At 35.4% G+C, this 23,016-nt stretch overlaps 1 protein-coding gene and 1 long non-coding RNA gene across 25 annotated transcripts in view; one reads left to right on the forward strand and one right to left on the reverse strand.

Annotated features, from left to right (window-relative positions):
- CCDC88A (coiled-coil domain containing 88A) overlaps positions 1-23,016 on the forward strand; it is a 131,058-nt gene that overhangs the window by 70,850 nt on the left and 37,192 nt on the right. For 17 of the 24 annotated variants that reach the window (XR_010149137.1, XM_009442476.5, XM_009442477.4 and 14 more), the window contains 8 exons: positions 2,618-2,776; positions 4,441-4,587; positions 5,164-5,308; positions 9,360-9,544; positions 12,199-12,336; positions 13,814-14,884; positions 16,285-16,412; positions 20,528-20,669. Coding sequence is in view for 23 of the 24 variants with exons in the window: in XM_009442476.5 (XP_009440751.1) it covers positions 2,618-2,776; positions 4,441-4,587; positions 5,164-5,308; positions 9,360-9,544; positions 12,199-12,336; positions 13,814-14,884; positions 16,285-16,412; positions 20,528-20,669 (2,115 nt within the window). In the remaining variant the exon portion in view is untranslated. The remainder of the gene's footprint in view (positions 1-2,617; positions 2,777-4,440; positions 4,588-5,163; positions 5,309-9,359; positions 9,545-12,198; positions 12,337-13,813; positions 14,885-16,284; positions 16,413-20,527; positions 20,670-23,016) is intronic. The other 7 variants (XM_515485.8, XM_054677869.2, XM_009442481.5 and 4 more) reach the window with 1 other exon arrangement.
- On the reverse strand, positions 9,321-9,812 carry LOC134807818 (uncharacterized). Its single transcript, XR_010149138.1, has 2 exons — positions 9,740-9,812; positions 9,321-9,505 (listed from the first exon to the last, which is right to left on the reverse strand). It is a non-coding gene; the product is annotated as an uncharacterized LOC134807818 (long non-coding RNA).

Consider the following 23,016-nt stretch of genomic DNA (forward strand, 5'->3'; position numbering starts at 1 on the left):
ATCCATAAGTGCTAAGGATTAGGATAAGGCTGGATAGTTGTTTCTTCCCTTAACTTCCCCATACCTGACATTTTAGATGCAGGGAATACTGTAATTGTAGGATCATAAACTGGGACCTTCATAGATAAATGAGACTGGGCTTCATAGTCTTTATTTCTAGACATGCTGGGGCTGCTTTTCTACTTGTTGGCAGCAGGGTTTTTTTACGTGTGTTGGTTCTCTCTAAAGCAGTAGTTTTCTCTAAAGGTTCTCTCTAAAGCAGTCTTTTTGGTCTCAAGCCTCCTCACCACTGTTAAAAATTAATGAGGATTGGTTTAATGTGGATTATATCTATTGGTATTTACCATATTAGAAACTAAAATTATGAAGTTTTAAAAACTTAAGTCTGGCCAGGTGCGGTGGCTCACGTCAGTAATCCCAGCACTTTGGGAGGCTGAGGCAGGTGGATCAAGAGGTTAGGAGTTCGAGACCAGCCTGGCCAACATAGTGAAACCCTGTCTCTACTAAAAATACCAAAAATTAGCCGGACGTGATTGTGGGCACCTGTAATCCCAGCTACTCAGTAGGCTGAGGCAGGAGAATCGCTTGAACCCGGGAGGTGGAGGTTGCAGCAAGCCGAGATCACGCCATTGCACTCCAGCCCGGGCAACAGTGCGAGACTCCGTCTCAAAAAAAAAAAATTAAGTCACTTGGGTTGGGCGCAGTGGCTCATGCCTATAATCCTAGCACTTTGGGAGGCCAAGGCAGGTGGGTTGCTTGAGCCCAGGAGTTAAAGACCTGCCTGGGCAACGTGACAAAACCTCATCACTACAGAAAAATGAAAAAATAGCTGCACGTAATGGGGCACTCGCCTGTAGTCCCAGCTACTTGGGAGACTGAGGTGGGAAGATCACTTGAGCCTGGGAGGTCGAGGCTGCAGTGAGCTGTGAATGTGCCAGTGATCAGCCTGGGTGACAGAGTGAGACCCTGTCTCAAAGGGAAAAAAAAAAGTCATTAAAAAATTAACCCATTCCATGTTAGACTCCATCTCTAAAATAAATAAATAGGTTGGGCATGGTGGCTTATACCTGTAATCCCAGCACTTTGAAAGGGCAAGGCAGGCAGATCACTTGAGGCCAGGAATTGAAGACCAGCCTGGGCAACATGGCGAAACTCTGTCTCTACTGAAAATACAAAAATTAATTGGGTGTGGTGGTGCACACCTGTAATCCCAGCTACTTGGGAGGCGGAGGCACAAGAATCGCTTGAACCTGGGAGGTGGAGGTTGCAGTGAGTTGAGATTGTGCCACTGCTGCACTCCAGCCTGTGTGACAGAGTGAGACTCTGTCTCAAAAAAAAAAAAAAAAGGTAGATGAATAGATAACATAGGTATTTTAATGAAATAACCATTATTTTCCAAAACAAAGAATAATTAAAAGAATGGTACTATTTTACATTTTTGCAGATCTCTTTAATACCTTGCTTAATAGATTACTACTACTATATTCTCATAGCTGTTTCTGCATTTAGTCTGTTAAGATGTCACACACCATGTAGCCTCTGGAAAACTTTACTGTGCCCTCATGAGAGAATGAAAGTGAAAAAGACAAATAATGTCTTAGGTTATTATGAAAATACTTTTGACCTCCTGAACTCCCTGAAAAGGTTTCAGGGTCCACAGAAGACCCTGGATTACACTTTAAGAACTACTATCCTAAAGGATTACAATAAGGCTTTTAAAAGGTTGGATTTTAATATTTGTCTCAAATGACATTAACGTATGCACTAATGATTTTACTTGGAAGCATTAAAAAAATGTCAGCAAGATTTTGGTATATCACAACATATCTATAGAAACTTTACTTCTATACAGTAATTAATGATTTATTTTAGTAATATTGTTTGCCTTTTCTGTATTTTTACCATCTTTTATTTTAAAATTAACTTTTTCACCATAAATTAATTGCAAATGGTTGTTACATAGATGTTAACTTATTTTAAAATATCCTGAATATTTTTTACATTCCTGACAGATAGCATGATATTTAAAAAATATGAGCATAAATGTATATATATATGTTTAAAATACTTCGATTTTTTTAAAAAGGTTTTAAAAAAATTTTAGTAACATATCCAAGATAATGGAAAAAAAGTTTATATCTCCCCATTTAAAAAACAAATTTAGATATAATTTACATACCATAAAATTCACCATTTTAAAGTATGTACTTTTTTTATTTTTAAAGTAAATTTATCAGCCGAGTGTGGTGGCTCACGCCTGTAATCCCAGCACTTTGGGAGACTGAGGCAGGTGGATCACCTGAGGTCAGGAGTTTGAGACTGGCCTGGCCAACATGATGAAACTCCATCTCTACTAAAAATACAAAAATTAGCCGGGCATGGTGGGGGGAGCTTGTAATCCCAGCTACTTGGGAAGCTGAGGCAGGAGAAGTGCTTGAACCTGGGAGGCGGAGGTTGCAGTGAGCTGAGATTGCACCATTGCACTCCAGCCTGGGCAACAAGAGTGAAACTCCATCTCAAATAAATAAATAAACAAATAAATTTTCAAATTGTGCAACAAAGAATAACAAGTTGATAACAGAAAATAATTAAAATATAATTTTAAATTTTTGTTTAGAACATGAATTTGCTTTCGGATGCTCGCTCTGCCAGAATGTACCGAGATGAATTAGATGCACTTCGAGAGAAAGCAGTCAGAGTCGATAAGCTTGAAAGTGAAGTCAGCAGATATAAAGAGAGACTACATGATATTGAATTTTATAAGGCAAGAGTTGAGGTATGTTGCATAATTAACCATTCATGATTTTTTTTTCTGTGTTAGAATTTTAACACATTTAAAATGCAGTTAATAAACATGAGAAACTCTTGAAATGGTGAACAAACAGTAAATACATTTGGGTATGTTTATTTTATGATAGATTAGCATATTGCTTTTAGTTAGACTTTTACAAAAGGGATCTATGGATATTACTAATTTTATTGAACTCTTTGGGGTTTTTCTTTTATTCCTTTTCTTAGCATCATATATACAGCAGACCTTTGAAGTCCTTCCCTTGTAGTCAAAATATTTACTTCTATTTCAGACTTTTTTCCAAAAGTGAAAGCAAAACATATTTCAGATTGCTTCTTAACTGAGATCACTAAATTAAGATTAATGAAGTCTATATATATGCAAACAAATGAAAAAAATATTCTAACTTGATAGTTACAGTTCAGTGTTACATGAAGTTGAGTTTGACAAGAATTTGACAGGTCAGGCTGGGCACAGTGGCTCACTTCTGTAATCCCAGCACTTTGGGAGGCCAAGGTGGGTAGATCACCTGAGGTCAGGGGTTCGAGACTAGCCTGGCCAGTGTGGCAAAACCCCGTCTCTATTAAAAATACAAAAATTAGCTGGGCATGGTGGCGCATGCCTGTAAGCCCAGCTACTCAGGAGGCTGAGGCAGGAGAATCGCTTGAACCCAGGAGGTGGAGGTTGCAGTGAGCCGAGATCGCGCCACTACAGCGTGGGCGACAGAGTGAGACTCTGTCTCAAACAAAACAAAAAAAAAAGAATTTGGCAGGTCTTGTATCTTCTTTCTCAGTTAATTTCCTCATCTGTAAACAGGAGATTTTGGTCAGTTTCAGTATTAGGATAAGAAGGAGGAAATATACAAAATCAAGAAACGAAAACATAAAGAGAAAGTAGTTAGAACATTTTAGCTTAAAGGTTACCAGTAAGTAGACCCAATAGGACTGTAGAGATAGAGTACATATTAATTATTTGCCAGTTATTTAAAGACTTGTGTATGCATGACACTGTTAAGGGATTCTCATGAATACCACTGTCTTAGTATACTTTTTCTAGACTTTAGTTTAGAAACCATAGGTACATAACTTAGCAAGATAGAATTGTGAACACTTGTCTTCAAAACATATGCAGGGACTTTTAAGGATTTCCTCAAGGTGTATTTATATAAAATATTTATTAATAGAGCCTTGGTTTATGATTTATGTGAGTTCTGGTTTAAGTCTTGGTATTTTACTGCAAAAACCTCAAGCCCTTCACTTCCAAGTTATAGCTCCAAGTACAGAGAAATATTTAAATCTATTTCAGTCAATACATTAAGCCTTGATTCCATGGAGAGTTGTATCTTAAATATCTGGAAGACTACTTGTACTTAGTTAATTCCTTATCCTTGTGACTAAGGAAGTTAAATATACCCCGACAATTTAATGTGAAGTTATAGTAGTATTATATATCTTAAGAACTGAGTGTTTTGTTTGCATTCTGGGGTAAAAAGGAAGCCAAGAAAACATTAATTGTATTTCTATTACTCAGTAGGTTTACTCATGCATAGAACTGTTGATAAAGATGGCTTAATGTTTTATGATAATCTGTATGTTCCATAACTTTAAAAAATTAACAGATATTAACACATTTGTGATAAACGTTTATAGGAATTAAAAGAAGACAATCAAGTTTTATTAGAAACAAAAACCATGTTGGAAGACCAACTAGAAGGAACTCGTGCTCGTTCTGATAAATTACATGAATTAGAAAAAGAGAACTTACAACTGAAAGCTAAACTTCATGATATGGAAATGGTAAGTTTTAAGAGGTAGATCAGTTACATGGCCTTTAAGGAAAACTTCTAAGATTCAGCTGATTTCCCTGTATTGGCAAGGATGGCTAGTGTCCTTGAGGCTTTAACAGAGAAGAGAGAGCTAAATAAATTAGATGCCTCCAACTTTATATAAATATAAAAGTAGTAGAAATTTCTGCTTTTGTTACAGAAGCATGTTACTTACTAATGTTGTCTTCAACCTTTTAATACCACAATAAATAAGCTATTGTGTAAACATGTCTTTAAAAATACAGAAATGTGATTGCTAAAATTGAGCATTGGTTCATAATTCTTTTGTTGTATCACTAAAACAGTATGTTGACTATGAAGAAGAATTTTCATTGTGTCCCCAAAGATCAGCTTAAAAGGATGTCAGACACTTAATCAGTATAATGACCAGTAATAATTATAATTGCCTTCAAAACTGAAAAATTTAAAGAACTCATAATTATTACTGAGTTTCTGATAAATAAAAGTTGTGAGAAATAAAGTATTTGCTCAAAATTGTACTGTTTCTTAGCTTTTTTTCTCTCCCTAATCCTTGCCAATAAAAAAGGAACGAGATATGGATAGAAAAAAGATTGAAGAATTAATGGAAGAAAATATGACTTTGGAAATGGCACAGAAACAAAGTATGGATGAATCATTACATCTTGGCTGGGAGCTGGAACAGATATCCAGAACTAGTGAACTTTCCGAAGGTATTCCGAATTTTTTTAATTTAAATAGATAATCGAATCATGAAGTTGTATTTGTGTTTACTTGCAGTTCTTTATTTTCCGCAGTGGGAGATATCTCAGAAGACTACCCGTCTCCATAGATATGATTTCACACAGTAATATATTGTTTGCATTTTCTTGGGTCTGGTCCCTAGCTTTACATGTCTTACAACTGAATTTCATGAATGCAATAACAGATTTGATTGGTTTCTTAGCCACTATTTCATGTTAATATCCTAAGAGGCTGCAATATCAGTTTATTAATGTATTTTAAGAAATATAGCCATCTAATAAATAGAACAGAAAAGTCGTATTAGTGGTCAGCATGTTCTTTGACTATAGGTAAACCCAAATAGGAAGTTAAAGCATAATGGGCAAATTTTCAGAGGAAAATATAGTTAGAATTAGTTAATTTAAGGATCTTCATGACTACTTGTAATATGTATAGTCTCCATTATAAGATTATACCTGCCAACCAGCCCAGCCTGGTTATACTATGGACCTAATGTAAGATCCCCCAGGTAAATTTTAACTTTTGGCTCTCTTTTCCTGGGCTTCACATTGACTTGTCCTCTTTCTTAAAGCTGGACATGATTATGTACAATTGTTTGGATTATAGCTTTGGATATGCTAATATGGATTTTTGAAATTACAAAAAAATTCACAAGTTAGGTCACGTTTATTCAAATTAGACTAGTTTCAAAACTCCTCAGTTTTGCCCAATATTAGATTGTTCTACTTGCATTTCTTCAGCAAATATTTACTAAGCACCTAATGTGTAAAATACTATACCAGACACCAAGGACATAATGTTGACGTAGACATAAACTCTTGAGATTTTATAATCCAGTGCTTACAGAATAATTACCTCTATAGATGATTCATCCTATTGATTACCAATTAGGTTCTTCCTGTTTTATACTTGAAAACCTAATTCCAAATTCTGGGGCCCCATGTACTGACTATAGAGTAAGTTATGATATTCAGTGATTGAACTTGTGTTACTTGAAATATTTGTGAAACTTTAAAAATTATATTCCTTGTGAATTGAGTTACAAAGAAAGCAATTCAGACTTAAGTGTTTTCTACTAAAGGTAGTTAGAATTACTGTGTTAGTTAAGAATTTCCTTACTTGTTAAGTGGGGACAAAATAGTGAATATCATCTAGACTTCTGAGGATTAAATTGTGGATATTTGTGAGGCCCTTAAATAGTGCCTGGCAAATAGTAAGCATTCGAGGATTAAATTGTTGATATTTGTGAGGCCCTTAAATAGTGCCTGGTAAATAGTAAGCATTCAAGTATTAAATATCATTATTATTATGTCACTGTTGTTTTGTAATTGATCTTAGCTGGTGTTGTAGAATTGAATATTTGCTTTACTGTGGTGTATGTAGTTTTTATTTTTTAAATTATACAAGGGACTTTCCAGAAAATTTACAGAATTTGGGGAAAAAAAGAAGAAATAAAAGGCACTAAAAATTTTTTAAGTCACTTTTCATTTCAGAAAATTTGCTTCAGAACTTTTCTATCTCATTTTCTAACCCACGTATCTTAGGAAAGTTAAAAGTATCTTAGAAGTTTTTTAACTGCCAGTGTGTTTAATAATCATCTAGTATAAAAGTTTGCAGTACTTGTGCTTTCAAGTTTCTATGGAATAGGTGGGAATGTAAACTGGTTCAGCCATTCTGGAAAACGGTGTGGAGGTTCCTCAAAAAATTAGAAATAGAACTCTCATAGCATTCAGCAGTTTTGCTCCTGGGTATATATCTAAAGGACATTAAATCAGTATATCAAAGAGATATCTGCATTCCCATGCTTGTTGCAGCATTATTCACAAATGTCAAGATATGGAATCAACCTGTGTCTGTCAATGAAATGATGGATAAAGAAAACGTGGTTTATATACATAATGGAATATTTGTCAGTCATAAAAAGAATGAAATTCTGGCCAGGTGCAGTGGCTCACACCTGTAATCCCAGCACTTTGGGAGGCCGAGGCGGGTGGATCACGAGGTCAAGAGTTCAAGACCAGCCTGACCAATATGGTGAAACCCCGTCTCTGCTGAAAATACAAAAATTAGCCAGGCGTGGTGGTGCACACCTGTGATCCCAGCTACTTGGGAGGCTGAGGCAGGAGAACCTCTTGAACCCGTGAGGCAGAAGTTGCAGTGAGCTGAGATCATCCTATTGCACTCCAGCCTAGGTGACACAGTGAGACTCTGTACCAGAAAAAAAAAAGGGGGGCGGGGGGTACCGGGCATGGTGGCTCACACCTGTAATCCCAGCACTTTGGGAGGCCGAGGCGGGCGGATCACGAGGTCAAGACCATCCTGGCCAACATGATGAAACCCCGTCTCTACTGAAAGTACAAAAAAAATTTGCTGAGCGTGGTGGCGCGCGCCTGTAGTCCCAGCTGCTTGGGAGCTGAAGCAGGAAAATCGCTTGAACCCGAGAGGCAGAGGTTGCAGTGAGCCACTATCATGCCACTGCACTCCAGCCTGGGTGACGGAGCAAGACTCTGTCTCAAAAAAAAAAAAAGAAAGAAATTCTGTCATTTGCAACAATATGGATGAACTTCAAGGGCATTATGTTAAGTGAACTAAGCTAGGCACAGAAAGACAATAGTGCATGATCTCATTTATATGTGGTATCAAAAAAAATTCAGACTCATAGAAACAGAGAATAAAATGGTTGTTTCCAGAGGCTAAGGAGTTGAGGGTATTGGGAAGATGTTGGTCAAAGGACACAAAATTTCACTTAGATGAGAATAAGTTTAAGAGATCTATTGTGTATCATAGTGACTATTTAAAAACACCTAATACAGGTAGATTAACAATAATGCTACTCTTAGGGAATAATATGTATTTAAACTGTTTCTATACTGTGTTTTAATAGATATCATACAACAGAATTAAATTTATAAAGGGATAATGAATGGAACTGGATTAAAGATTTTAAAATAATTTCAGCATGTTCAGAATATTCATTTTGAACTTTTAGCCAAAATAAGTAGTATTGTATTTTCAAAATTCATTTAATCGTTCATTAGTTGCTACTTAGAATAATGTATCCTGTAAGTTTATAGTTAAATTTAAATAATCTTTTAATTAAAAAAAAGACTTAGGCAACTAATGGAATTTTAAAAGTCAGTAACTATTCGGTATACCAGCTTTCAGTAAAAGATTAACAACATCATGACTAGAAAAGCTGGAAATAAAAATTGAGATTTTCTTTACTTAAATATGGAGGTTATTTGCTTATCTAATTTTGAAGAGATTTTTTGCATGGTGGGGGATATGTTGGATGTGCATGTATTTCTTTGGTTTTTATGAAGAAGAATTTGAAACATACACAAAAGCAGACCCGGAAATTCTCTCCAGTACCTTTATTCATTTCCTTTCTTGAAATAGTAGGTCTCATATTTCATTTGTAAATCCTAATGTTCTCATATCAGCAAAATATTTAATGGGTCTGCTTGAACTCCAATTTCTTCAATCTAAACTTTATGCTTTTTTTAACTAGAATGCTGTGGATGCATTAAAAGTTAAACATGTATCTCTTAGCTGGTTGCAGCGGCTAATGCCTGTAATCCCAGCACTTTGGGAGGCCAAGGCAGGAGGATTGCTTGAGCTCAGGAGTTCGAGACCAGCCTAAGTAACAGAGACCCAGTCTTTACTAAAAAATAAAAAAATTAGCTGGCTGTACCTGCAGTCCCGGCCGCTTGGGAGACTGAGGTGGGAGGATCCCTTCAGACCAGGCGTTTGAGGCTGCAGTGAGCTAGGAGCACATCACTGCACTCCAGCCTGGGTGACAGAGAGAGACCCCGTCTCTTTAAAAAAAAGAAAAAAAGAAAAGGAAAAAAAAGATTTACTTCTTTTATCTTGTTTATCTTATATAACCTCATTGAATTTTTAATAAAGTTAAGGATCAGATGATGCAATGCATATACACTCAACTTTTTAAATAGTAAAGAGTAAACATAGTAAAAACAGTAAAGAGTAAATACAATGGTGTATTTTTCAATATTATAGCACCCCAGAAATCCCTGGGCCATGAGGTGAATGAGTTGACATCAAGTAGATTATTGAAGCTAGAGATGGAAAATCAAAGTTTGACAAAAACCGTAGAAGAACTTCGGACTACTGTGGATTCTGTAGAAGGCAATGCTTCCAAAATCCTGAAAATGGAAAAAGAAAATCAAAGGCTCAGTAAAAAGGTAAATTAAAATGTAGTGTTTATTTTAATGTTAAAAAATACTTGTAAAAGTGTAAATAAATAGCCCATTTATTTTCCACTTTTTAAATGCACCCTCAATGTTATTTTAACTTGTTATGAAAATTTTCAAATATACACAAATATGGTGTGAATGAACCCTATACTCATTATTCAGCTTCAGCAATTAAGAACTTACTAGCTGATCTTGGCCAGGTGCGGGGGCTCACGCCTGTAATCCCAGCACTTTGGGAGGCCAAGGCAGATGGATAACCTGAGGTCGGGAGTTTGTGACCAGCCTAGCCAACATGGTGAAACCCTGTCTCCACTAAAAGTACAAAAATTAGTCGGGTGTGGTTGTGGGCGCCGGTGATCCCAGCTACTCGGGAGGATGAGGCAGGAGAATCTCTCTCGAACCCGGGAGGTGGAGGTTGAAGTGAGCCAAGATCACGCCACTGCACTCCAGTCTGGGCCATAGAGCAAGACTCAAAATCTCAAAAAAAAAAAAAAAAAAAAGAATAAGCAAGGCTAGAGGAGTTACATTTACCAGTTTCCAAATAATGAATTGGTTCTCTCATATCTTCTTGAGAGAACTAGTGAGTGAGTTTCTTTAGTGTCATTATGAACCCATGAATTTAAAAATATTTGTATTGTTTCAATCCACTGCATTTGTTTTTCTTACTGTCTCAACTCGGGCTAGTGGAAGCCTCTTTAAAAGCTGCTTTGGTCCTGAATCCTTATGACCTGGCCTTAGCACTCCTTGGGAGCTTTCTTGCTTTCTCCCATGACAAAATATTCTAGGCTCATCTTGAACATTTTCTGTCCCAGACCTGGAGACAGCCATTTCTCTAAAATTAGCCCTTATTCCTTTTAGTGGGAAATGATATTTAGAGACCACAATTTAGGCATTATGAAACCTGAATCTTAATCAGACTCTGGTTGAACAGAAATATTTAGTTGTGCAAGAACAAGTGTTTTATTTTTGCATATCTTTCTGCACACATAATTCTACATAAATAGAATCCCATCATAAAAACATGCATGATTAAGAATTGTTTCTAAGAAGTTCCTAAGTGATGCTCATCCTGCTGTCCTGGAATCATGCTTTGAGAACCACTGCTTTAGATTATTCAGAGGCTCCTTGGTATTCTTGTAAGATTTTTACTGTTTAAAAATGTTTTTACATTGTCTTCAGTCCATTAACTAAATAATCTTAATAAGCGTTTGACAATATAGTGTTAAAGTAGGATGACCATTTAGAATTTAGAACAGTTTTATTTTGGTTGTCATTAAAATTGGGCCTGTAGAGTACAGTTTCTTTTTGAAATTAGCTTTGAAGTTTAATATGTAAATTCTTAGTGATTCAAGCAATTTTTGATTAATTGTAAAAATGATTTTTTTATAAACTGAATGTTTCACTTCAATCCCATTGATACAAAACAACAAATGAGTTTCAATAATTGTTATTCTTATATTTCCATCTATGTAATGTGAGAACCTGATTAATTATTCACAGCTGAAAGCTTCCTGAACTGTAAATTAATGTTGAATTGAGTTATTGGATAAGTTTTTTGACCTGATGCTTTTCATATTATTATTATTATTATCATCATTATTATTGGTAGTAGTATTTCGAGCTAGGGTCTCACTATATCACCCAGGCTGGAGTGCAGTGGTGCGATCTCAGCTCACTGCAACCTCTGCTTCTCAGGCTTAAGCAGTCCTCCCACCTCAGCCTCTCAAGTAGCTAGGACTACAGGCACAGGCCACCATGCCTGGCTAAGTTTTTTTGTTTTTTGTTTTGTTTTTGGTAGAGACATCGTTTCACCCTGTTGCCCAGGCTGGAAATATTATTGGAAGATTGTTTCTGTGTGTAGTTATTTCCATTAATGTTAAAATAGAAAAATTAAAATTGCTTTAGAGTGCTTCATTATTGACATAAGAATTTAACATTTAACTTGCAGTAGAATATTTTATAAAGTCTTCTTGATTTTTTAAATTGCCTGGTTTGAATATGTTATATGATAATGGGAAAATCAATAGTCTTAGCATATTTTTAACTTTAATTTGCTATTTTGTACATATTAACTACCAGTATTTTTCATCTCTAAAATGCGTAATTGAAAAGAAATTTGAACCTAAAATATAAATATTAGCCCTTTTTTATGGTAGTATTTTTCTCCTTCTTTTTTATCTTAAAGGAAGTCCTTTCTTGTTTCATTAAGCTTATACTGTACTGTTTATCATCTTTTCCTTCATGCTTTTTATATCTTCTCCTGCCTTCTTGCTCACTGAAATTCTCTGAGTATACGTAAAATTTTACTTTACAAATCCACTCAAGCCAAGTGAATCTTTAAATAAAGTTTGTATAGTTCTCATATAGCATATTATCATTTATTCAGCTGGATTTGTCTTTGTGTTTAGAAAGTGAAATTTACCCCAAAAGATGTACAAGGATAAGAAATCATGTCTGCATATTTTATACAGCTACAGAAATTAGCATGGAATGCTACTTGAATTTCTATACTAATTTCTTAAATTTTAGCATTTGGATATTAACACTATTTTATCCTTTATTCAGCGATTATGTTTTGTTTTGACATGTTTTCACTGTTACAGAATATTTAACATATTGTTTTGTGATTTAATTTTCTCTAGGTTGAAATTCTTGAAAATGAGATTGTTCAAGAAAAGCAAAGTCTTCAGAATTGTCAGAATTTAAGCAAGGATCTAATGAAGGAGAAAGCTCAGCTTGAAAAAACAATAGAAACACTGAGAGAAAATTCAGAGAGACAGGTTCATACATTTTTTACTAAGTAAACAATGTATTTTAAAATTTATTAGCAAAAGTTATTTAAAATATATGCAAACAAAATGTTCATATAAACATTAAAGGGAAATATTTTAGAATTTTTTTATTTTAAAGTAATTATAATTTTACCTCATTTTCTAACCTGTGTATCTTAGGAAAGTTGAAGAGAAAGCTTAGAGTTTTTTAAACTACCATTGTGCTTAATAATCATCTAGTATAAGCATTTGCAGTACTTGTGCTTTCAAGCGTCTGTGGAATAGGGCTGCCGATTCTAGAGTCCCTGAGTGGAGTTGGCCAGGAAATGCAGCTGTCCTCTGACCTACCAAAGAGGGAGAAATGTGGTGGCAACCACACTGTCTTGGATATTACCAAATTTGTTTTCAAGTGTTTAATGTTCATTCTCATTTTATGTTTGAGGCAGCTGAGAACTGCATAGATTAATTGACTTATTTTTGAAATATTTATTTATTTGAGACAGGGTCCAGCTCTGTCACTCATGCTGGAGTGCAGTGGCACAATCATAGCTTACTGCAACCTCGAACACCTAGGCTCAAGCAATCCTTTCACCTTAGCTGGGACTACAGGCATGCACCACCATGCCCAGATAATTTTTTAATTTTTTTTTTATTTTTTGGTAGAGACAAAGTATCACTATGCTCCCCAGGCTGGTCTCAAACCCCTGAGCTGAAGTGATATTCCTGCCTCAGCCTCCCGAAGTGCTAGGATTATAGGTGTCAGCCACCATGCTTGAGCATTAATTTTTTTAGAAGTTAAATTATTTGTTTATATCATCCAGGTACAGTCCTCAGACCAGCCATAAAAATGAAGGTTTCTTTAGAGATACAGAACCAAAATTCTAGACTAAGCTTCAATCTTCATTTTTCCAAGCTTGTTGAGATTATTTAACACACTAAATTTTGAGAATCATTGTATTAGATCACGCTATAAATTGGATGAATTAGTTCCCAAATGTACCCAGTGATTTTTGTGATTTTGATGCTTCCTACTTAGAATTCTTTTTGGGAATGAATACACACACATACAAACCCATATATACACATGTAATACAGCACATATTTACTGAGGACCCACTGTAGGCATTGCAAAAGTTACTTAGTAAAAGTAGAACCTTATGTTCTCAAGGAGGTATGTGTGTGTGTTACCTGTATTCCTATTTGAATTTGAAGCATGTAACTGTAAATAATCTGAAGACCATTATGATTAATAGAAAATACATTTCTCAACCGTTCCTTTAAACTGTGAACTTCCTAAAAACATGAACTTTAATGACCTCACAGTAAGTGTACACAGTGGTCTTCAGTAAATACTTGTCAGAATTAAAAGTAAGACACGTTCTAGCACCCTTTTTTTGTTCCCCTTTTCTTGGTAGTTTTTGGAAGAGATAAACCATAGTTAGTTTTTCCTCAATTACAGCTTTTAATTATTTTCTTTTCAAATTAGATTAAGATACTGGAACAGGAAAATGAACATCTGAATCAAACAGTGTCTTCCTTAAGGCAGCGGTCCCAGATAAGTGCAGAAGCAAGAGTGAAAGACATTGAAAAAGAAAACAAAATTCTTCATGAATCTATCAAAGAAACAAGTAGCAAACTAAGCAAGATTGAATTTGAAAAAAGACAAATTAAAAAAGAATTGGAACATTATAAAGAAAAAGGAGAACGAGCTGAAGAACTTGAAAATGAATTGCATCATCTTGAAAAAGAAAATGAATTATTACAGAAAAAAATAACTAATTTAAAAATTACTTGTGAAAAAATTGAGGCCTTAGAACAAGAAAATTCAGAGCTAGAAAGAGAAAATAGAAAATTAAAAAAAACATTGGATAGCTTTAAAAATCTGACCTTTCAGTTAGAATCCCTAGAAAAAGAGAATTCCCAACTTGATGAGGAAAACTTAGAACTGCGAAGGAATGTAGAATCTTTGAAGTGTGCAAGCATGAAAATGGCTCAGCTACAGCTAGAAAACAAAGAACTGGAAAGTGAAAAAGAGCAACTTAAGAAGGGTTTGGAGCTCCTGAAAGCATCTTTCAAGAAAACAGAACGCTTAGAAGTTAGCTACCAGGGTTTAGATATAGAAAATCAAAGACTGCAAAAAACTTTAGAGAACAGCAATAAAAAAATCCAGCAATTAGAGAGTGAACTACAAGACTTAGAGATGGAAAATCAAACATTGCAGAAAAACCTAGAAGAACTAAAAATATCTAGCAAAAGACTAGAACAGCTGGAAAAAGAAAATAAATCATTAGAGCAAGAGACTTCTCAACTGGAAAAGGATAAGAAACAATTGGAGAAGGAAAATAAGAGACTCCGACAACAAGCAGAAATTAAAGATACCACATTAGAAGAAAATAATGTGAAGATTGGAAATTTGGAAAAAGAAAACAAAACCCTATCCAAAGAAATTGGTATATATAAAGAATCTTGTGTCCGTCTGAAAGAACTAGAAAAAGAAAATAAGGAGCTTGTGAAAAGAGCAACTATTGATATAAAAACGTTGGTTACACTACGTGAGGTAAATATGTTTACCTAAATTAAGGCAAATTTTTTTTTATATTTTTAACTCAAGGTTTCTTTAAGTTTTATTGGAATCTATCAGTAATTTGCATCATTTATTTTATGGTTCAGTAGAATTTTGGAATTAGAACTAGAAATAGCTTCCAAGTTTCCTACTTTGTTAAACTAAGAAATACCTATAAATTGTATTTTTAAAAGAATTTGTAGTAATAAAGTTTCCTAGTGGTATCTGACTTATTACATTATAATTTTAAACCTTTATTTCAATATAATAATGTTTGATCAAGACACTAAATTCTAAGTATAATAAAGAAGCATGATAGCTACTATTTATTGAGTGCTGTGTGCCAAGTACTGGGCTAAAAACTTCATATAAGTTGTATATACATAAATAATATATACACACACACCCAAATATATATACACACATATATACATGCACATAATCTTTACAACTAATCCTTTATAAGTATTATATCCATTTTTTAGATGAGAAAACTGAGGTTCAGAAACATTAAATAAATTAGGATCACACAGCTAATAAATAGCAGAGTTGGATTACTGGATTCAAATCCAGATTTTTCAGACTCCAAAGCCCCATGAATTTTGACCTCAAAGCCAGAGAATGCAAATCAGGTTCAACCATTCAACACTGAGCAACTAGTATTTGCTTGAATCTATGTATCAAGAAGAATTCTGAAACTTACAGGAGTAAATTGGCAGTATGTCCTGTGAAACATGGTTGGTGCAAGTCAGAAGGTGTATGTTTGGCTCTTTTTTTCCCATCTCTAAGCATTATAATATGTGATAACCCTTTAAGTTCAATTTAAAAGTATATTAGCATTCTGGCAGAAGGTCACATTGGGCAGTCTGCATTTCTGCTAAAGAGGCATTGAGAGGGACCTTTTATTTTTTCTTCTGTAGACTTATAAACATGAACAACAAGTTCCTTGTGCCTAAACTTCTAAGAACATCCTCTAGTTCTTCAGATCAGTATCATAGGGCCTCTTTCACTGGGAGAAGGGATCTTGTGGGAGAGAAGTATTATAGTCAACATATATTTTTAAGAAGAAATGTGCACTAAAGTTCAGGCTCATTATTAAAAAGTAAGTGGATATGATTTTCCCCAGTTTTCAAACCTAAATGTGTATTCACAAGTAAAGAGTTACTACTCCCTTTTAAGGTTTTGTTTAAAGTATTAGCAAAAAAAAGGAAAAAAGTTATTTCAACTAGGTTATAACTTTAACTACATTTTAATAATGAAGGAATGGCTTAATGACATTTCGTGGTTCAAATTTACATGTATTTCTAGATGGTGGTAATTAGAATCTTAGCTGACTTTCTTAGATGTTTATACCCTTGATACTTAGGTGAGTTTTGCATTTCTTTTAAAATAAGGATTTGGTGAGTGAAAAGTTGAAGACCCAACAGATGAACAATGATCTCGAAAAATTAACTCATGAGCTTGAGAAGATAGGGTTAAATAAGGAGCGACTCTTACATGATGAACAAAGTACTGATGACAGGTGAGTACTAAGTCTACTTGGCAAACAGTTGAAAATTTTTTTTTTTTTTTTGCTCATACATGAATTCTTTCTGTACTAGCTATAGAAAACATTTATATATTTCACCCTATTTCTGGTTCCTTCCTTCCCTTAAGGAAAGTTCTGTAGCCGGGTGCGGTGGCTCACACCTATAATCCCAGCACTTTGGGAGGCTGAAGCGGGCGGATCACCTGAGGTCGGGAGTTCGAGATCAGCCTGACCAACATGGGGAAACCCTGTCTTTACTAAAAATACAAAAAAAATTAGCTGGGCATGGTGGTGCATGCCTGTAATTCCAGCTACTCAGGAGGCTGAGGCAGGAGAATTGCTTGAACTTGGGAGGTGGAGGTTGCGGTGAGCTGAGATCGTGCCGTTGCACTCCAGCCTGGGCAACAAGAGCGAAACTCCATCTCAAAAAAAAAAAAAAAAAAGAAAGTTCTGTAAGGAGAAAAGAGGAATCATAGACAATCTAATATAGATATAAGAAAACAAAAACCTAAAATGTTACTATATAAATACAGTTATAAAATAGGAAAACAGGATGCCACCCAGGTAGCAGAAGATCAGAGGCTATAATTGACTGTAAAAACAGAATAAGACATTAACAACAAACAAACAAAAATAAGCAAGTTATTTTTTATTTGAATCATGTGCTTAAATATCTCTGTTCTTTATTTGCCAAAATGTTGACTTAAAGATAAATGGAGGAAAAGTATGAAACAAAGGAAAAGAAAAGCAACTGAGGTATAAAAATAATGTGGAAAACTAAAGCCTTAAAAGCTGGATAAAAAATTAACTCCTATGCCTTTTAATTTTAAAAATGATCAATATAGGTTTAAAAAAATATGTATTCTCTCATGGTAATTACAATCTATCAAACAGAGTTAATCTGATTTTCAAGTAGTCTATTATTTAGCATCCAGTCAGCTCCATGAATCCAGCTGGAATAGAAGTTGTATATTGTTAAGAATATTATTTTATGTAGACTAGATTTTCATTCAGTTTTGGTAATTATATAATTTATATTTTATCTACTCATTATTACTGTTCCAGTATTTATATTCTGTATTAAATGTATATTGGAAGAATTAATGGTGATTACATAGGATTTGTTCATGTAATTTTCAGAATGTTCAAAGTAAATAGGATAGATTGACACTTAAAAAGTTAGTTGTGTAATAACAAAAAGATATAATTTGAGGCATTTATTCTAGCAATCAGTTCAAGTCAAGCAATGATTATTGAATTAATTGTACAGATATTTCATGAGGAAATATTTTTATTTGAGTTAATCAGATAAGTGCAGATTTCGTTGACTGTCTTTTAATATAGATACTGAATATGCATCCCCTCTTTATTCAAACAGATATATTACCTACTATATGTAAGACACTGTACTGCATGTTCTTTGCAAAAGAAAAAGTAGAATACACCCTGTAGTGCTACTTGACCCTATTATAAATTTATGAACCCAGCTCTGGGTGGACCCTTCATACAGTTTGCCTCCTCTTCCCAAACCTTAATTCATACAGTTAGCCAATGTTAATTGAGCTCTTCTTATCTGCTGATTATCTAGCATCAAAGTAGTAATAATGTTTCAACTGAATCTTAAAAAATGACAGAGGTTTACAAGGTGGGAACAGTGGGGAAGGGCATTCCATGTAGACAAGCATTTGTATAAAAGCACAAAAGTATGCTGAGCAATTTTTAGAGTATATAAAAGATGGATTACAAAAAGGATGAATTTGGAAGCACAGAGACAGGCTAGGAAGTGATTATAATAGTCTAGGCAACATGTGATGCCATTCATTATTTCCACATATTTATTTACATAATGAATTAGGCATGGAGATAAGGGTATATGTTGAACTAAATCTTTTTGGAAATAGAAAGTGGCTTGAACTACTAAACTAGCTTCTTTCTCAGCCAGGAAGTTAGTCTTTATGTCACAAAAAAAACCCAGAAGCTCACAGACATAAATTCCTTTAATGTGCCATTCCCTCCACCTTGGGATTTACGTATATCAGTCTCAAATGATGCCCCTAATTCCTTTATTAATCTAAGTTTCCCGTCTTTCTTTTTTTTGAGTCGGAGTTTTGCTCTTGTCACCCAGGTTGGAGTGCAGTGGCACAATCTCGGCTCACTGCAACCTCCGCCTCCGAGGTTCAGGTGATTCTCCTGCCTGAGCCTCCCAAGTAGCTGGGATTACAGGCACGCACCACCATGCCTGGCTAATTTTGTATTTTTACTGGCCAGGCTGGTCTCGAACTCCTGACCCCAGGATCCACCCACCTTGGCCTCTGAAAGTGCTGGTATTACAGACATGAGCCACCGTGCCCGGCCTAACTGTCCCATCTTTCTAATCCATGTTATTCTCTCTGAATTTATTTGAAGGTACAATTATTATTAAGATACTTATTCTTGCCCTCAAGGAATATATAGGTTTGGAATTGAATGTATAAGTAGATAAATTTAAAAGCAATGAAATAAATTTAGTAGGCCGGGCACGGTGGCTCATGCCTGTAATCCCGGCACTTTGGGAGGCTGAGGCAGGCGGATCACTTGAGATCAGGAGTTCAAGACCAGCCTGGCCATCATGGTGAAACCCTGTCTCTACTACAAATACAAAAAATTAGCCAGGCGTGGTGGTGCACACCTGTAATCCCAGCTACTCAGGAGGCCAAGAAACAAGAATCTCTTGAGCCTGAGAGGCAGAGATTGCAGTGAGCTGAGATTGCGCCACTGCACTCCAGCCTGGGCAACAGAGTGAGACTCTGTCTCTAAATAAATAAAGTGGTAGAGTTGTAAACAGAGGTGATCACTCTTGTCTTTTCTCTTTTAATACCTGTTTGATGTCTTCTGTCTTCTCTTTCAATATGGTTGTTTACAGGATTATGTTTTCAGGCCTCTTATCCATTCATTCTGTATGCTGAGCATTCCCATACATCATCTCACCTGAGACCCTTTTTTTTCTCTGTTTACTGTATGTTTCTATCAGGATAGACCAGAAGCAACTCAGACGTCACCAATTCAACATACCCAAAATCAGATGCAGTAAATGATTTTTAAATGTTTGTTGACTTGAGCCGATACCAAAATGAATGAGATTTGTTCTCTGTATTCAATGACATTAAAATCTGATTGAGAAGAAAATATTTACATAAAAATTAATTCCAGTAAAAGAATGTGGTGAAACTCTCATATACATACTTTAGGTTTTTATTTAGTGTTGTCTTCAGGGTCTTCAGGTTTAAGAAATGGATCATAAATAGTGGTTTATGATACACTGAATTGTGTTCATATACCATCCTTTTTGTGAAAAAAGTATTTATTAATAATTATTCATTTATCTACCATTCAGAAAGATAATTGCAATACTGACAGTCACATCCATCACCCTCTTGCCACTCTGTCACGAGTATCCTGTGCCATAAGTATGTCATTTTTTTTACTGTAACTACTCTGTACCCTGAGATAAAGAGTCTTCATTGCCGGGCGCGGTGGCTCATGTCTGTAATCCCAGCACTTTGGGAGGCTGAGGTGGGTGGATCACCTGAGGTCGGGAGTTCGAGACCAGCCTGATCAACATGGTGAAACCCCATCTCTACTAAAAATACAAAATTAGCTGGGCGTGGTGGCACATGCCTGTAATCCCAGCTACTAGGGAGGCTGAGGCAGGAGAATCGCTTGAACACGGGAAGTGGAGGTTGCGGTGAGCCGAGATTATGCCATTGCACTCCAGCCTGGGCTACAAGAGCAAAACTCCATCTCAAAACAAAACAAAAAAAGGAGTCTTCATTAATAAAAAGGATATTTTGGGACTTTGGTCTTCCTGGTTCCTTGAGAATTAATTATTGCTTTTGATAATCTAAGCCATAATCTGGAGCTCTGTTCACTCAATGATTTTGTTGCTTTATTACCAGGATTAGTTTTAAAGGGAGAATGGGGCAGTAAGAAGAGGATAATTTCATTTGCCTCTTTAACAAAAATGCTTTTATAAGACCCATTTATGGCATGAATATTTGTGGTCATAAATTATCTTTAAAAATAATTTTCTGACCTCCAATAATGAACTATATTACTTTGTACTTGGATAGTAGGTATAAACTTTTGGAATCAAAATTAGAATCCACTCTTAAGAAGTCTCTTGAAATAAAAGAAGAAAAAATTGCTGCTTTAGAAGCTCGATTAGAAGAATCCACGAATTATAACCAGCAATTGCGCCAAGAACTTAAAACAGTAAGTGATTTTCTTGGAAAGAATTTTAAGGATCATTTATTATATAAATATTTGGACAGAAAAATATAAAGTAGAAAATAAAAATATAAACATTTTATTGATATTTAGTCTATTTCTTCCTTTTTCATAAACTTGAGAGTATTCTTAAACAGATCTCTGTCATATGAATATGGTATAGCTTATTCAGTGCTATTTCATGTGTGTAATATTCCTGCCTGCTGTTAGGGATATATCAGAAGTGTGTGGGTGGAATGAGGAAGAGGCAGGCTTATTTTATTGGGAAAAGCTCTCATTGTGATACTGACATTTCACTCTGTCACTCTTTCCTATCGAGGATCCAGGGGAAATTCTGCTAAGCAAAATATGAGTGTGAGTATACCAAGTTAGAGGAAAATCATATGTGTGTTATATAAGACAGCACCTGATCTCATAAATTTGATGTCTTTTCTAGATCTGTTTTCTTGTGATATGTGAAAGTATTCAGTGAAGTAAGTAAGCAAGGCAGAGGCAACTGTTTATTTTCCCTAAGGAAGTAAATCAAAATATAAGGGACTTTCCCATTCCACAGGGCTAGTAGATGGTAGATTGGTAGAGTCATGTTCTGGTTTATTCACCCTTTTATCATCTCTGCAATGCCACCAGGAGTGGTCTCAAGGTTAACTAAACACTTAGACTGATAAGATTACTGTAGGCTACATTTAGAATCACTGTACTCAGAACACTATAAGAAATACAAATAGATAGCAGGGCAGTGTCAGTCCATCCTCTTCACGTAGTTGTCTGAGAATCATCTTCCCACCAGATGGTTTGGTATAAGATGAGATTCACATTGGGTGTGTGCGGGAGCTTTCCTGGCTTTGAATCCGTATACTCATAGCAGTCATTACCTCTTGCAGCAACTCCAAAGGTATGGATTTACGATTCCCACAGTGCACATACCAATCAATTATGAGAGTTGCTGTACTCAGAGAAGTTCAGAGATAGGGCTGTCTATTGGTCTTTAAAGTTCTCCTAAATAGTCATTTTTTTCAATAAGCAATATTATCTAGTAACATAGAATGTTCCAGTTTTTTTCCACTATTTGCTGACACCATATTGCTGCTATTTGTCACAGACATTGCCATCGAACATACATTGTTACAGAATAAGTTTTACTTATTTTTCATCCAGACATTCTCAGAGCCAGAGAATAAATTTTAGAACTGTGTCTAGTTAACTAAAGGGATTATTAAGAACAAAACAAAACAAAACAAAAACACATTAACCTGCTTGTTGTCCTGAATTTTTTACCCCATTAGCAGTATCACTGAGTTGCAAATAAAATCAATTTCATGAAGCTGCTCAACCAGAAAATTAGTGGGTTTGGGTGTGAGTTGCATACGTGTGTTTCAAGTAGATATTTAAAATGCCATCATTAGGCTGGGTGCGGTGGCTCACGCCTGTAATCCCAGCACTTTGGGAGGCCGAGGCAGGCAGATCTTTTTAGGTTGGGAGTTCAAGACCAGCCTTGCCAACATGGTGAAACCCTGTCTCTACTAAAAATACAAAAATTAGCCAGGCGTGGTGGCGGGCACCTGTAATCCCAGCCAGCTACCCAGGAGGCTGAGGCAGGAGAATCGCTTGAATCCAGGAGGTAGAGGTTGCAGTGAGCTGACATCCTGCCACTGCACTCCAGTCTGGGTGACAGAGTGAGACCCTGTCTCAAAAAAAGCCATCATTGACTTCCACTTTCAGCTATTTGGACATAACTGTTATGGACTAGCTTCCTGCTATGTATTCAACTGAATTTATATTGTTATAAACTTTTAATACTATATGTGAAGAGGTATTCACTTTAAGGTAGACTGTGAAAGTTAAATACGAATAGTATAAGGGTTAAAGTAACCACTAAATTAGTATGACAAAGAGGTACAGGTAATATGACCAAAAAAGGGAGATAAAATGGACTCATAAAAAATAAATCCAGGCTAGGCACAGTGGCTTATCTCTGTAATCCCAGCACTTTGGAAGGCTGAGGTCGGCAAGTTCGCTTGAGCGCAGGGGTTTGAGACCAGCCTGGGCAACATAGGGAGATCCTGTCTCTTAAAAAAATCCAAAAGGCAAAAAAAAGAAGAAACGGAAGAAAGTACAGATTGGACAAATAGAAAACAAATAGTAAGATGGCAGTTTTAAACCAAAGTATGGCAATAACTATATTAGATATAAAAGGTCTAAACACCCCAGTTAAAAGACAGAGATTAATAAATTAGACAAAAAGATAAGACCCATCTATATGCTACCTATCAGAAATCTTGATGGAAAATGATATATCATTCCAGCACTAATCAAAAAATTGCTAGATTGGCTA

Source organism: Pan troglodytes, chromosome 12 (assembly GCF_028858775.2).
Source record: "Pan troglodytes isolate AG18354 chromosome 12, NHGRI_mPanTro3-v2.0_pri, whole genome shotgun sequence".
NCBI classification, from domain to species: Eukaryota; Metazoa; Chordata; class Mammalia; order Primates; family Hominidae; genus Pan; species Pan troglodytes.